Source organism: Delphinapterus leucas, chromosome 10, assembly GCF_059928025.1.
Source record: "Delphinapterus leucas isolate spDelLeu-1000000601 "Yukka" chromosome 10, BTC_Dleu_Yukka2, whole genome shotgun sequence".
In the NCBI taxonomy this organism is placed as follows: domain Eukaryota; kingdom Metazoa; phylum Chordata; class Mammalia; order Artiodactyla; family Monodontidae; genus Delphinapterus; species Delphinapterus leucas.
This window is the reverse complement of record NC_143138.1, coordinates 10001492-10015440: the sequence shown is the minus strand read 5'-3', so window position 1 is coordinate 10015440 and position 13949 is coordinate 10001492. Positions and strand designations below refer to the sequence as shown.

Below are 13949 nucleotides of genomic sequence, written 5' to 3'. Positions count from 1 at the left end.
CAAAGCATCCAGATGACTTGATGACCGAGGTTTAGGAGAGTCTGCCCAATAGCATCAATGAGAAAACATTTTTGGAAGAACAATATTTTTGCATTCTTAGGTAGAAACTCTCCCTTAGTACTTGACATCATTTTACTTGATGTTTCTGCTCCCTTCCCCCAATTTGGGATTATCCTTGGAGTGCTACATTATTCTTTTATGCTATTAAAACTGTCAGACTAAAATTATGTTTTCTATCTTGCTCACTCCATGAGGACCGCAGACTTGGCCGTAGGCTTTTCAAAGAGCTTGAGATTTCCAGTACATCTTACTACCTCAAATAGCCAAAGAAAGCCGCAGCCTTGTAGCTTCGGAAATGCCAACTCTACAACAGATTCCTACATACTTTTAGTTACTTTTGATGATAATGAAGTTCACAGTTTGCACAAAGTGATCAGATGATCTAATCCCCTCAGATTAGGAAATGTAGACCCAGAGTGAGCAAACATCTGCTTAGGGAACCCTCAGAACCAGAGCTAGAAGCCAAGGCTCTGGGCCTCAGATTAGTTCTCTCTCTACCATGGTCACCTTCCGGTTCTCAGATTTCTCCTTCATTCTCCCCTGGCTTCAGGATAAATGAGTGGCTGGAAGCACCAAGCTGGGTTCTCATCCAAAAGAGAATAGTCCTTAAAATTCCTTTCTAAAGAAGACCTTGAGACGTGGATTAGGCCTCCCCACCAGATTTGCTGAACTCTGTACAACTCTGCTGACCTGCTCAACACTCCTGATGTCCTTTCCTTTAGGCCCAGTTCCTGTAATCTGGCTGAGATGCCAAGGATTATACCAGAAGGAAATAAACTCCCTAGTTGAAAGAGTGAACAAAGAAGAAAGGGACTCAGAGCTCAACACTTGGAATATGCCCAATGCTGTCCTCTCTACCTCCATCTTTCTCTCCCTGGTCAGTGTGTCTTCTTCTACTGACCAGGGTGAACGAGGGTTGGGAATAGACATCACTATGGTGAACGCTCAGTGGATTTTATGAATCCTGAGCAGGATTTAAGTGCTGTCAGAAGAGGAAAGGTTGGGAAAGGGATGATTTCCAAGGATAAATCTTCAAATGCAGAGAACTTCCTGCAGTGCATGGTGGCCTATGTCTCTTCCCACCTCTGGGTTGTGTCACTGCCATAGCCACGTGCTAATAGTGGTGGGATGCAGCTATGGATTCAGGCATGAGAAGCTGGGCTGTGTCTTTTCAGGAGCGTGTTCTGGGACAGTGGCCTTTTTCACTTTGTCAGTTTCCTCCAGGTGGATGGTGCTCTGTGGTGGACAAGCAGAGTGGCCGGCTGCACACATCTGCTTTCCATATCTCCCATCTTTGTCTCTCTCTCCACAGAAGATGCCACCTTGGGCAGCTAGATGTGTTGGCATCTCACATACATCTGCAGAGAAGTTTTCAATTTTCCCCACAATCCTGGGGCTCTGCTTATACTGTCACAAAGCTGGGAAAATGGAAGTGAGGGAAAGAACTAGAATAAAGGATACCCATGCTCCTTTGTCCTAGTCAAAGGATAATGGAAATGAACTTTTGGGAAGAGGGGCTGGGGTCAAGGATCTGCTTCTTCTCTTATTTCTAGTCCCCCAGTGGAAAGCCCTATTTGTATCAGGTGTAAAATTGAACAAGCTGGTTCAGGAAGCAGCCTAGAACTATATCCACCCAACCCACTGAAACCCAGAGAGAGAATGTGGCTATATGCAGTGTAGGAAAGGAGACTTGGGGAGCCAGTACCGTTGCCTCCAAGTACCTGAAAGCATGTGTGTTAAGAGGAGTGAGGTAGCTGCAGAAAGAAAAGAATATGACCAATGCGTGGGAAATGCATGGACAGGGATTTCACTTCAACAGAAGGAACAGTGTTTAAAGTCAGGCTCTTCCACCATGGGACAGGCTCCCTAGAGGAAGTGAGAGAGACTGTTTTAAGTGCTTTACTTATATTGTTTAATTCTTACAACTCCCCATCTTATAAAGGCAGAAAACACAGGGGAAGAGAATAAGTGACTTACACGAGGCTATGGGGCAGTAAGTGGGAAAGTCAGGAGGAAACCCTGGGAGACCTCTAAACACTGCATCCAAACAGTGAGCATGGTGCTTGGGCCAAAGTGAAGGTTCACCTGGTGACTATTATTACAGAGGCAGCATCATATATGGTCAAGAGGGAGAGCTCCACAGCCATTCTGTCTGACATTACGCAGGTAACTAAAGTTCTCTCTCATGTTCTCATCTGTGAAATGGGCATAGAAATGTCCATTTCATAGGGAAGCTCAGAGATTAAATGAACGGACACACATAAAACGTTTAGAAGAATGCCTGGCTAATAAGTGTGTCACAGATGTTAGCTAACACCACATAAAGATGCACTAGGTTATAAATACACACGTAAGTGTTTAACGTATTAATATGACATACTGCTTTGCCTGTGTCTGTAATACCTGCTCATAGGGGCAATCACTCAAGAAGAGTCCCAGCTCAGTAATAAGGCATCTTTACCCACCACTGATGTCTTCTAGTTGCACAGTCTAGCAGAAAAGTCCATTTATTCGATTGCTTTGTGCTTAAGCAAACCACAGTGCCTAGGTACATAGGTCCTCAATTCTACTGGATGATGGGAATTGTTCTACAGGTGCTTATTCTCCCTGGAAATCCTCCTCTCAGCTTGAACCTTTAGTCAAGTGAAATTTCTAAGATTTTGATGAGTGAAAAAGAGGGGACCATAAAAGCAGCCCTGCAGAAGAAATGGAATATTTTCCACGGACTTTTTCTGCAGGGAGCTCTTCAGAGACACTCAAAACAGATCTGAGCATGGAGGCTGAATTCTTGCACAGAAATCCGTGGAGCCGGGGGCTGCGCTGTCCTACCTGGTGAGCTTGGTGCCAATCTGCTGCCTCAGCTCCAGCCGTTCCTCGTCCGTCTGCCTCGGAAGGATGTTCTTTTCTTCCAGCTCTCGCTTGGAGGGCCTGTTGCTGAGTTTGATGGCTAAGGAGTCCTTCCTGCACACCTTCATGGCCAGGGAGCCTGCAGGAAGGGAGACATGAGGTAATAAGGCTGTCACCAACCTGCTCGGGCTCCCCCCAGGGAAAGCCGTGGACCACAAGGTGAGAGACGGGGAGACAGATATAAGAGCCCAACACCTGAGCGCGGTCAAGACCTCGGTCAAAGGAGGAAAGCTACAGTATGTGACTTTCATACAGTTCCTGTAATCAGCATGTCCTTTCTACCTCACAGTATGCTGGGCATGTGCGGGGCACATGGAGAGCCTGTGATTGGATCTCTGCTCCCCAGGAACTCCCCCCCCCCAGTGTGGGCAACATCACAAAGGAGGGGAGGACAGACTGCGGAGTGCAAAACAGAATGCAAAGGGCGGAGGAGGCGTGGCCGGCACGTACAGGATAAGTGAGGCCAACAGGCAGCAGGCCGGCGGGCATCTGCGTGTGTGGACGCTCAGAGGTGAAGGATAGGCGGGGGAATCACAGGAGACAAAAGAGATCAGCTACAGTGGGGCTGGAGGGTACAGGCAAGTAAAGTTGGGCAAAGTGGGGTCCGTGTGGGGTGGGAGAGGGGGCAAGCTCATGGAAACAGGCAATATTCTGGGTCTGCTTTTCCTTTTATTTCCTCACATTTGGAATAAATCCATGATTCTCAATCAGGAGTGATTTCCGCCCCCACCAGGGACATTTGGCAAAGTCTAGAGACATTTTTGGTTGTCAAACTCGAGTTTGCTGGGGAGGGTGCTACCGGCACCCAGTGGGTAGAGGCCAGGGGTGCTACCAAACATCCTACAATGCACAGGGCAGCCGCCATGACAAAGAATTATCTGGCCCAAGATGTCACTTGTGCCAAGGTTGAGAAACCCTGGTATAAAGCGTTCCATTCTCCGGGCAGGAAACGGTGAGCAGAGGCTGGGCAACAGCTCCTTCCCTCACGGACCATGTGGGCCTTCGGCTGCCCCTCCAGGGTTCTCTCCTCAACACCAGGACTATTTCCATCACTCAGGTTTAGCGAGCTGTCTGAAGCCTGGTGAGCTGTGAGGCAAGAGGAAGAGACTGGGAAGCAGCAAGTTTGGGGGGTTCCTTTGGATCTTATCTAGTAAGTACTTATCTTCCTTCTTTTGCCACTGCTTTTAGAATGTGGGTTTTGGAATGAGACACAGGCAGCTTCAACCCTCAGCACTGCCACTTAGTAGACGTGAGTCTCTGGGCAAGTCCCTTACCTCTCCATTTTCTCCTCTCACCTGTAAAATAGGGCAGTAGTTTATGCCCCTGAGTGTTGTAAGATGTGGATGAGAATAAAACCTTAGCATATTGTCAGGCACACAGTCGGTAAAAGGTTGCTATCATATAAGTTCACGCATTAAAAAGTTGATCACAGAAATTTAAGTTCAGTGGTTGAGGTATGCTTAAAAATGAATTTGTTCCATATACAATGGTTAGTATTTTTATATATTTTGTAGACTGGAATTGAATTTTAAGGTGCCTCCCCTCCTTGCTTTTTTTTTTTTTTTTTAATTGATGGGGTGTTGCAGCCCAAGGGAAGCAATCAAAGGAAAAAAGAGACATCTAAAAGAGGCAAGAGATGGTAGCACGATGTTGTAATTTTTAGAGCTCTGAGGCTGTTCAGAGGACAGTTACCCTTTCATCTTACTAATGAAGAAACAGCAACCTCGGACCTCAGATTAGAACCCACAGAGGTGGGCAGCTCTTCCCGCCAGCCACGCCCCTCCCACCCTCAGCAAAGAGTTTGGATGCACCCACTGGTATACAGCGAGCTGTCGTCGTCCTCGTCCTCTTCCCCTTCTCTTGTGTACAGGCAAGAAGAGTCTTCGTAGTCTGATTCATGAGGCACATTTTCTTTATTGTCATCACATTCAATCACAACAGTTGGCACTTGTCTTATTTCTGGAAGGCCCAGAGGTCCTGCTTTTGTGACACTGTCACCCGAGTGCAAACCAGAGCTGTGGTAAGAAGTAGAACAGGGTACCCGCTGCTCAGAGCTGTTTAAAGAGAAAAGAGCACATTTATTCTGGCTAACGTGTCATATTAAATGCATCAGAACCTCTTAAAAACTTAGCCATTATGTCCTAAGAGACAAAAGGTCTACTGGGCAATTCAAGTCTCATTTCTCACCTAACAGCTAACTGTTTCGGGGCAGCTGAGTTACTGGATGGTGGTAGCAGCACAGAATAGGAAATGAGAATTCTACTGCCCTGCGGATGGACGGTGGTGACGGTAGCACAGTAATGCGAATGTACGTGAATGCCACTGAACTGTATACTTTAGAATGGGGAAGATGGTGAATTTCATGTCCTGTGTATTTACCGCAATTTAAAAAATAAAAAATTTTAAAAATAAATTTAACTCTTTTTATTTCTGGTTAAGAGCAACAACCCCAACGGTCAAAGGAAGGTTCATTTGCAACCCACATGTCTTAAAGGAGTAAAAGGGTTAATTTGATGTTGAAGTGAGAGACCCAGGAAAGAAAGAGACAATACATGAAGCTCCTGCTTTCAAAGCTATACAGCATGACTGGTAGGGGCTGACTGAAATGTCACGGATGGAGATGCAGAGAAACAGAAGAGGTGGAACCATGAGGCCAGAGACCCACGCATGACATCGGGGTGGACATGGGCAAGGGCGAGTCAGACCAAGTTCTCTCCCAAGGACCATGTCAGACCCTCAGCAGACGCAGGCAACGCCAGTCTGGTTTTTCAGCAGGTCAATGTTTCCAGCAGCAATGATGATCATATTTTTGGTTTCACCTCTTTAGTTGAGCCAACTCAGATAAAAAATATTTTTTAATTAAAAATGATTTGGGGACTTCCCTGGTGGCACAGTGGTTGAGAGTCCGCCTGCCGATGCAGGGGACGCGGGTTCGTGCCCCAGTCCGGGAAGAGTCCGGGAAGATCCCACGTGCCGCGGAGTGGCTGGGCCCGTGAGCCATGGCCGCTGAGCCTGCGCGTCCGCAACGGGAGAGGCCACAACAGTGAGAGGCCCGCGTACAGCAAAAAAAAAAAAAAGATTTGCTTCTTAATAAAAGCCACATGAGTTTCATTGTAAGAAAATCAGGGAATGTGTGTTATCAAAAATAAAGAAAATTAGTGATTTTCTTATTAGAGTCTATCCAAGGTTCCTACAGCAAGTTAGAATCCTTTTTATGACCGGCTCTGAATGAAGTCCAGCAAGAACAATGGAGCCTGAAACACACAGTTAAATTTTATAATTTTTTTTCAGATGAACTTCAAGTGGAATTTATGTCTTTCATTTAAGGAATTTCTAAACATAGGAAACTGAATGCATTTTACCATTCAACAGTGTTTGACGTGTTAAGAAACGGAGTGTGAGGCTATGCTGTCTAGCAATAATTTTACGTTAGAACATCTTATCCAAAAGAAAACTCTTAAGGACATATGAATGCATGCTAGGTCTCCTTTAAAACTTTCCTTACATTTTATTTTTTTTTAAATGTGTCTAATTTCTAAATCTCAGTTTTTTATTTCTTTTTTAAAAATTATTTATTTATTTTTGGCTGCGTTTGGGGCTTTGTTGCTGTGCATAGGCTTTCTCTAGTTGCGGTGAGCGGGGGCTACTCTTCATTGCAGTGCGCGGGCTTCTCACTGCAGTGGCTTCTCTTGTTGCGGAGCACAGGCTCTAGGCGCGTGGGCTCAGTAGTTGTGGCACACGGGCTCAGTAGTTGTGGCGCACGGGCTCTAGAGTGCAGGCTCAGTAGTTGTAGTGCACGGGCTTAGTTGCTCCGTGGCATGTAGGATCTTCCCAGATGAGGGCTCAAACCCGAGTCCCCAGCACTGGCAGGCAGATTCTTAACCCCTGCGCCACCAGGGAAGTCCCTCATTACACTTGATTGCTATGTCTAATTTAAATTCAATTCACTTTCTTCCTTCCATTGTTTCCAAAGGGCTGTTTTTCTCTTTGTATTTTTCTCATAAGTCTTTAGTGACACAAATGGTAAATCTAGTCGACACATCATGAGCTATGATGTTCAAGGAAATGAACTATATCAACTTAAAAAAAAAAACTTCAACCACTGAATAAGATTAAATCACATGTTTATAAAAATGCAGCATCTTAATTAGACATTAGCAGGTTAGGGGGCCCATTTCCCACCTAGTTTAATAGGAAAGGCAGTGAGAACAAGAAGGTGGAGTACAGAATGGATGGTCTCGCATGACAAATCCAAGAGCTGGCTGAAAGGTGACGGACTACCCCGCCTCCCAAGGCGGCCCTTCCATCAGACAACGACACCGGGTTCCAACCGTGCTTGGGTTTCTACACTGGGTATTAAGGGAAGTTGGTGTGGAAGAAGTAAAACTGTAATTCCTTGGCTCCTGTTTTGCCCCACCCCTGCCTTCTCCCCTCCCCCCCACTTCTAGTTTAATTATTGGCTCCAGTGAAGGCAGGGCGCTGGGGATACGACAAGAGCCAAGAATGAAAAGAAGCCAATAGCTATTCATGTCTGGTGGGAAAAGTCTTTTGAGGAAATAAAAGTTGGAAACTAGAAAGCACAAGAATTCCTTAAGGTGGACAGCTCCAAACTGCCTGAGAGGACAGAGAAAGGAGAAATACTGTGCAAAGAAAGATAAGAAACTCAGCTTCCCAAGTAGTCTATGATAAAGAGGAGACTGCGATTTCTCCTCTCTCAAAGATCTACCGGGAGGGGCTTCCCTGGTGGCACAGTGGTTAAGAATCTGCCTGCTAATGCAGGAGCCACGGTTCAAGCCCTGGTCCGGGAGGATCCCACATGCCGCGGAGCAACGAAGCCCGTGCACCACAACTACTGAGCCTGCGCTCTAGAGCCCACGAGCCACAACTACTGAAGCCCACGTGTCACAACTACTGAGCCTGCGCGCCTAGAGCCTGTGCTCCGCAGCAAGAGAAGCCACTGCAGTGAGAAGCCCACACACCGCAATGAAGAGTAGCCCTGCTTGCCATGACTAGAGAAAGCCCGCGTGCAGCAATGAAGACCCAACGCAGCCAAAATTAAAAAATATAAATAAATAAATGTATTAAAAGAAAAAAGAAATGATCTATGGGAAGTGTGAAACCCTGAGAAGAAGGGGCTTATAAGGCAGATACCTCAGCCCCTGGGGCAGGTCCTACATATAAGACTGCCAGCCTTGGAAAATAGGGACCAGTCATAGTGACCAGCGACTGCCTGGTTGGGGCATCACAGCAACAGCTGAAGACCTCACCTGGCCGATCCGGCCAGTCTAGCATGTGACAGAATGTCCAGTTTCCATAAGGACAAAGAAGGTGTTTTCCAGCAAGCTGGGTGAATCCCTCAAAAGGGTCTCAACAAATATTCTATTGATAAATATACGCCAACTCTGTGTTAGGAAAAATGCTGAGAAGGAGGAAGACAAATACCAGATGACTCCACACATCTGGTAGCTCTGGAGGACCACAGGGTAGCAAGCAAAGACACAAGGGGAGAGAAGAGCTGGCTGGGAAGGAGGCCGGAAAGGTTCTGATGGGGCCTCGGTATGAGCAGTCTAGACACAGATCCAAGTCCAAGTTCTGTCACTGACTCTCTCATGAGAGAGTCTGCCCACTGACTCTCATGAGTCATGGGCAGATTATTAACTTTTCTGAGCCTCAGTTTCCTTGGGTGAAATTGGGTAAGTGGTATCTTTTTAGTAGGTCTGGTGCACGTGTGTCCCACTGGCATGGCCTCAAGGGAGCCCCTCACTTGTTATTTATAGAAAGGGCCCTTCAAGTGGTTTCCAAACATTCTCCGTTTCAGTCTGTCCTCCAGACTGTCGTCAAAGCAACTTTCGGAAACTCAGATGTAGCCATCTCATCTGTTAGAACCCTGAATGCCTGCCTCGGCTACAAAACCAGTGCTTCAAGAGTGATACACATGGAAAATTCAAAAAAATCCACATTACAAGCTATATTATTCACAGCAAAGCACTAAATCAACTGAAATGTAGCCGCGTCTTACATCTGGCCTCCACCGCTGGTGGTAATGGACAGGAAGGGGGACACCAGTCCAACAGTCTTAGTAATGCTGGTTTTCTAGAACGGAGTTGTCACTTAGAAGACCTGCTCTAAATAAAAGGTGTCACTGCTAGAGGGAGAACCGTTAGCCTGGAAGCAGTAATTCAGACACAGCCTGACATGCAACGCCTTGCATAATCTGACCTGTATTACTCACCCAGCCTTGCAACCTCTCCACACCTCTGTCCCCATACAACTCATCCTTCGTTCACATGCAACAATGCACTGCACACTCTTGGCCTGGGATGCGAAGGGATCTCACCGTCACCTGGTTAATTTCTATTTATCTTTCAATACTTGTCTTGGGCAACACTTTGCCTAGTTTCTCAGGAGATTCCACACGTGTGAAAATTGGGATCATCCGTTTGCTTACTAGCTTCCTCTCCCCAACCAAGCAGTAGATGCCTCCAGGGCAGGGACCATATCTTCTTCATGTCTGTAGCAGGTGCCTGACACCGTGGCTGACACTAAGTGGACACTCAGTTATTGCTTTTTGTTTTTGCTGAAAGAAAGATGGGCTGGAATCACTGACATCTAGGTGCATTTTAAGTGGTTGACGAGTCATACTCAAAGGGTATTAATGAAGAGATCATTCTTTAATTTTCAGGGAGTATTTTCAGTGTATTGCAGAGCTATAGGTACCCCTGACTCGACTGGCACGTTTATTAATGGCTTAATAACAGAATCAAATATGTGGAAGAACCAAGGTAGAAAAGAAAAAGAGTAAACATTTACTGAATGTGTTGCCCACTGTTCTGGAGACTTCCACATCTCATTACATTGTTATAACAACCCTGCAGGAGAGATGTCACTACCCTCATTTTATTAAGCAGGAAATGGAGGCTGTGAGAGGGTAATTAATAGGCCCATGAGGGCGTAGGTAGTAAAGGAAGGAGCTGGAATTTGAACCCACTCTATTTCAATATGCTGTATCCAAACATTGAATTGTGATACTTGTAAGATTGTGTACTTTGGTTAAACACAAACCCCACTAACTGTACACATGCAAAGCGAGGAACACATCACACTTTGTCCACAACATGTGTACAAAACGGGTATCATGACTTTATAAATATTTTACATCTTACTAACCAGGGTAAGTTAGAGTGTCCTTTCCTGCCACAGTCAGGCCATACCTGGGGCACTGAGTTTAAAGGATGCATCTTAGACACTGGGTTTAGAAAAGTCAAGATGGGAAAAGAACTCAGCTGCTTACCTATTGTCATGGTGACTTTTGTACCAAAATGGTTGAGAAGTTGCAGCAGAGCCTCAAATATTCACTACCCAGTTATTTTACAGAAGAAGTTTTCTGACTCCTCGTCCAAACCAACGGCTTCTAACCTGCATCATCCCACACTCCTTAGCCATATCTGATGTCCACTTACGCAATTATTTACTTCGTATTTTTAAGTCAACACTTAAAAAAACTCAAATACTAATTTAGCCTCATCTTAAGCAACAATACCTTTGTAATCACTGGTTTTATGTTAAGTGTGTGTTTACAACTTACGTTAAAATAAGTACGTGTCCATTAAAACTTTAAAAAAGCTCGTCTTAAACTCACTTTGGGTACCACCAATGACGTATATATCACATCCTGGTTAAATGTTGGCCTAGGCCAGAGTCTCTCAGCCTCGGCATGGCTGACATTTTGGACCGGACCCTTCTTTGTGGGGGGGGGGCTTGTCTTGTGCATCGTAGGATGGTTAGCAGCAAACCTGGTCTCTACTCACTAGATGCTAGTGGCATCTCCTCCAGTGGTGACAACCCAAAATATCACCAGATATTGCCCAATGTCCTCTGAGGGGCAAAGCTGCCCATTTGGGAACCACTGGCCTGGAGTATGCACGACAGCTTTGCCACCTGCTGCATCTTCAGAGTTGTACCACCTGAGTCTCTTCTCATGCAACTTGGATAGTAACTCTCAGGAATTTGCCGTATTTGCTGAAGGATGAACTGCCCAGATCTCATCTCCTAAGTTCCTGACCTGCTGTGGCTCAGGTTGGTGCTCTGGGGGCGGTACCAACGATCTGACACCATGACAGTTCCTCTGAGCATGTTATCTGTGCCGCTGCTCTAGTCCCTGAGCAGCTACCCCATTAATGCAAGAGCTCCAAACCAATTCGAGGGAAGCAGCTTTTCTCATTATGTGGCCCAGATTAGTGATGTACAAAATGACACTCCGGTGGCCCGAAAGAGTCACCACATCTTCCAGAGTACCTGTCCAAGTCCCCGAGGAAAAGGTGAATCACATAATCAGATCTATTCTAGACCATTCACGTCAAAACTCTTCAGAGATTAAGCACTGAGTTTGCTTGGAATTCAAACGGATCTCATCGCATGGGGGTTGTGGCCACTGTACCTCTTCCAGGTGGGTGAGCAGGAATTAAAACCACAGGTTAACGTGGAGCCCCTCATCCTGACCTCCTAGGCGGCGCCTCCCTAGCTCTTCCTGGATCGCTGCACATAATGGTGAAAAGAGCTAACACTTTAAATGCTCACATAGCGCCAGGGATGGATTCACTTAAGCCTAACGACCACCACCCTATTAGACAGGTACTACTGTTACCCTCCACTTCAGAGAGGAAAAATGAGGCATGCAGCCACGGTCACAGCGAGAGGGGTGCAGGCATTACTGAACTCGGGCAGTAGGGGCTGTAGAGCCTGAGCTCGTACTGGTGTCATCTGGACAGAAGCAGAGCCCTGAAATGGCTTCAAAACTTATTTTCCAGAACCTTCTCTCTTCCTCACCACCACCCAGTCCTCTCTCTATTGCTGTCAAACAGTTCCGGTCATATAATTCCAATTAAAAGACCTTTGAAGGGTCTCACTGTCAATTGGATAAACCTCACCTTCTTTGGAATGGACTAGGGAGCACCTCACCATCTGGCCCCATAATTCCTCCCCATCTGATCTGTTGCCATTCTTTACCACGCACCCAGCGTTCCAGCCACCAGGCCACCTGTCGCTTCCCGAGCACGTTGTGAGCTTTCCTGCCATTCCCCCACCTGAGAAATAGCCCCTCAGAGTTTGATTGGAGCAGTCCACCCACCCTCAACGAGAGCTCCAATGCCATTTCTTTTGAGCAGCCTTTTCTGATTTTTCAGTGGAAGACAGTCCCTTCCCTGTGCTTCCACAGCTTCCATTCCCACCTGTTACAGCATCTGTCGCATTATGTTACAATCACACAGCTAAGCATTTACCCCCTGCCCCCAGGACTGTAAGCCTTCCAAAGACAGAGCCTGAGTATTAATTCTCTTCATATCTCAGCCCTGTTTTTGCGCACGTTTTGGGAACTGATGGAAAAGGCAATCAAATATTTGAAGTCTCTAGGAATCAGAGTAGGCCATAATACACTTACCATCTTTTAATTCACTAAAAGAATTATCCCTGACCCTTAGATAGTCTTGCTGTGTAGGGAAAATATCCTATGAAGGGAGAATTAAAGCTGTGGAGATAGTGATCTAGAGTTCTTCCCAAGAAGATAATCCCAAGAGATAAGGCACAGAGGTCTGTGCAAGGAAGAATGCCAGGGTACGCGCGTGCCTTCCATCCCGGGACAGTGTGAGCACAGACGTAACAGAGACAGCTTAACGTCACCACATTTCCTAACTCTACACTCTCAGGCCGCTTCAGTTAAGACTGTCCAGAGTTAGGCTGCTTTGTAAGGTGACGTAGTTGGGCTAGATAAGATCTAGAAGGTTTCTTCTTGTATGACATTCTATGATAAATTTAAATTAACACCAAAGGTCCTAAATTATTGTCCGGCGAGGGGGCGGGAGGGGGGGAAGATGAGATTCTGTTCCCCATCTGGGTCGCTCCAAATGATGTAATTTTCCTGAGAAATGAAATAGGGATGAACATGCAAAAACCTGAGAGCACTCCATAACATTTGCAAGATGTTGGTCAGTTGCACCATGTTGGAATATTTCCATTCTAGTGATTAAATACACCAGGGGGCTCCACAAATCAGGACAAAGGAGCAGGCCATCTTTCAAAACAGCAACAATAGTTAACACATAGGGTCCTTTATGGGTCCTATCAAAGTACTTTGTAAATGTTCGTTATCTCATTTAATCTTCCCCAAAACTTGCAAAGTTAGGAAGGGTATTGTTATTATCCTGATTTTATGGATGAGGATGTTACATTTCTGAGGAAATAAGTGATCACTCAGTTGTGATCACAACAGGGATATGGATGTGGGTTTTCTCCCTCCAGGGCCTGTGTCCTTTCCATTAACCACACTGTCTTCTCCCAAAGAACCCTCGGGGCCGTTATTTTCTTGTATATGGACATGCTGACTATGAAATGCAATTGGCACCACAAATTAAAAAAAACAAAACATGGGAATATAATAATTATCATATAACAAAAAGCAAGGACAACAGATGTTCACAGAACTCAACTCCTTTTTTGCTATGAATTTTGCTGGGAAGAGCCCCAAGGTTGGAGACTCTGATGGGACACAGAGACAGGTTTGAACTCCTGACTTGGGTGGTACATCCGTGTTTGTGTGAGTAGCCCGTGGCTGGGGGCGAGTAGGCTGCAGAGAGAACAGGATACAAGAGAGAGTGGGGCAGAATAATCACCAAGCTGGATAATCTGCATAATGGTGTGTCATCAACAAGAAGAAGAAGGGATGCAGTGGGTTTATTGTGGCCACATCAGTGATGTAGTTCCTCGAGGACAGAAAGGTATCACCATCATGGGTGACGCCCACTCCCCTGCTTTATATTTTCTTCAGTGTATAGATGTATATACACAGCATATAATATATTCATTGGTGTATCATCTGTCTCCTCCAATGAAAGGTAAGTTTGTGAGGATGTCAACTTTGTTCTGTCCTGCTTTCTCCCCGGAGGATGGAAGTGCCTGAATGTCTTCCTTCATGAAAAAAATGAATAAAC

At 45.8% G+C, this 13949-nt stretch overlaps 1 protein-coding gene across 1 annotated transcript in view; it reads right to left on the bottom strand.

The window, feature by feature from the left end:
- Positions 1-2300: 2300 nt before the first annotated feature.
- LOC149748133 (phosphatase and actin regulator 1-like) overlaps positions 2301-13949 on the bottom strand; it is a 33631-nt gene continuing 21982 nt past the window's right edge. Inside the window, exons 3-4 of the mRNA XM_089918174.1 lie at positions 4783-5021; positions 2301-3046 (exon numbers count right to left, since the gene is read on the bottom strand). Coding sequence (XP_089774300.1) covers positions 2886-3046; positions 4783-5021 — 400 coding nt within the window. The 3' untranslated portion in view covers positions 2301-2885. The remainder of the gene's footprint in view (positions 3047-4782; positions 5022-13949) is intronic.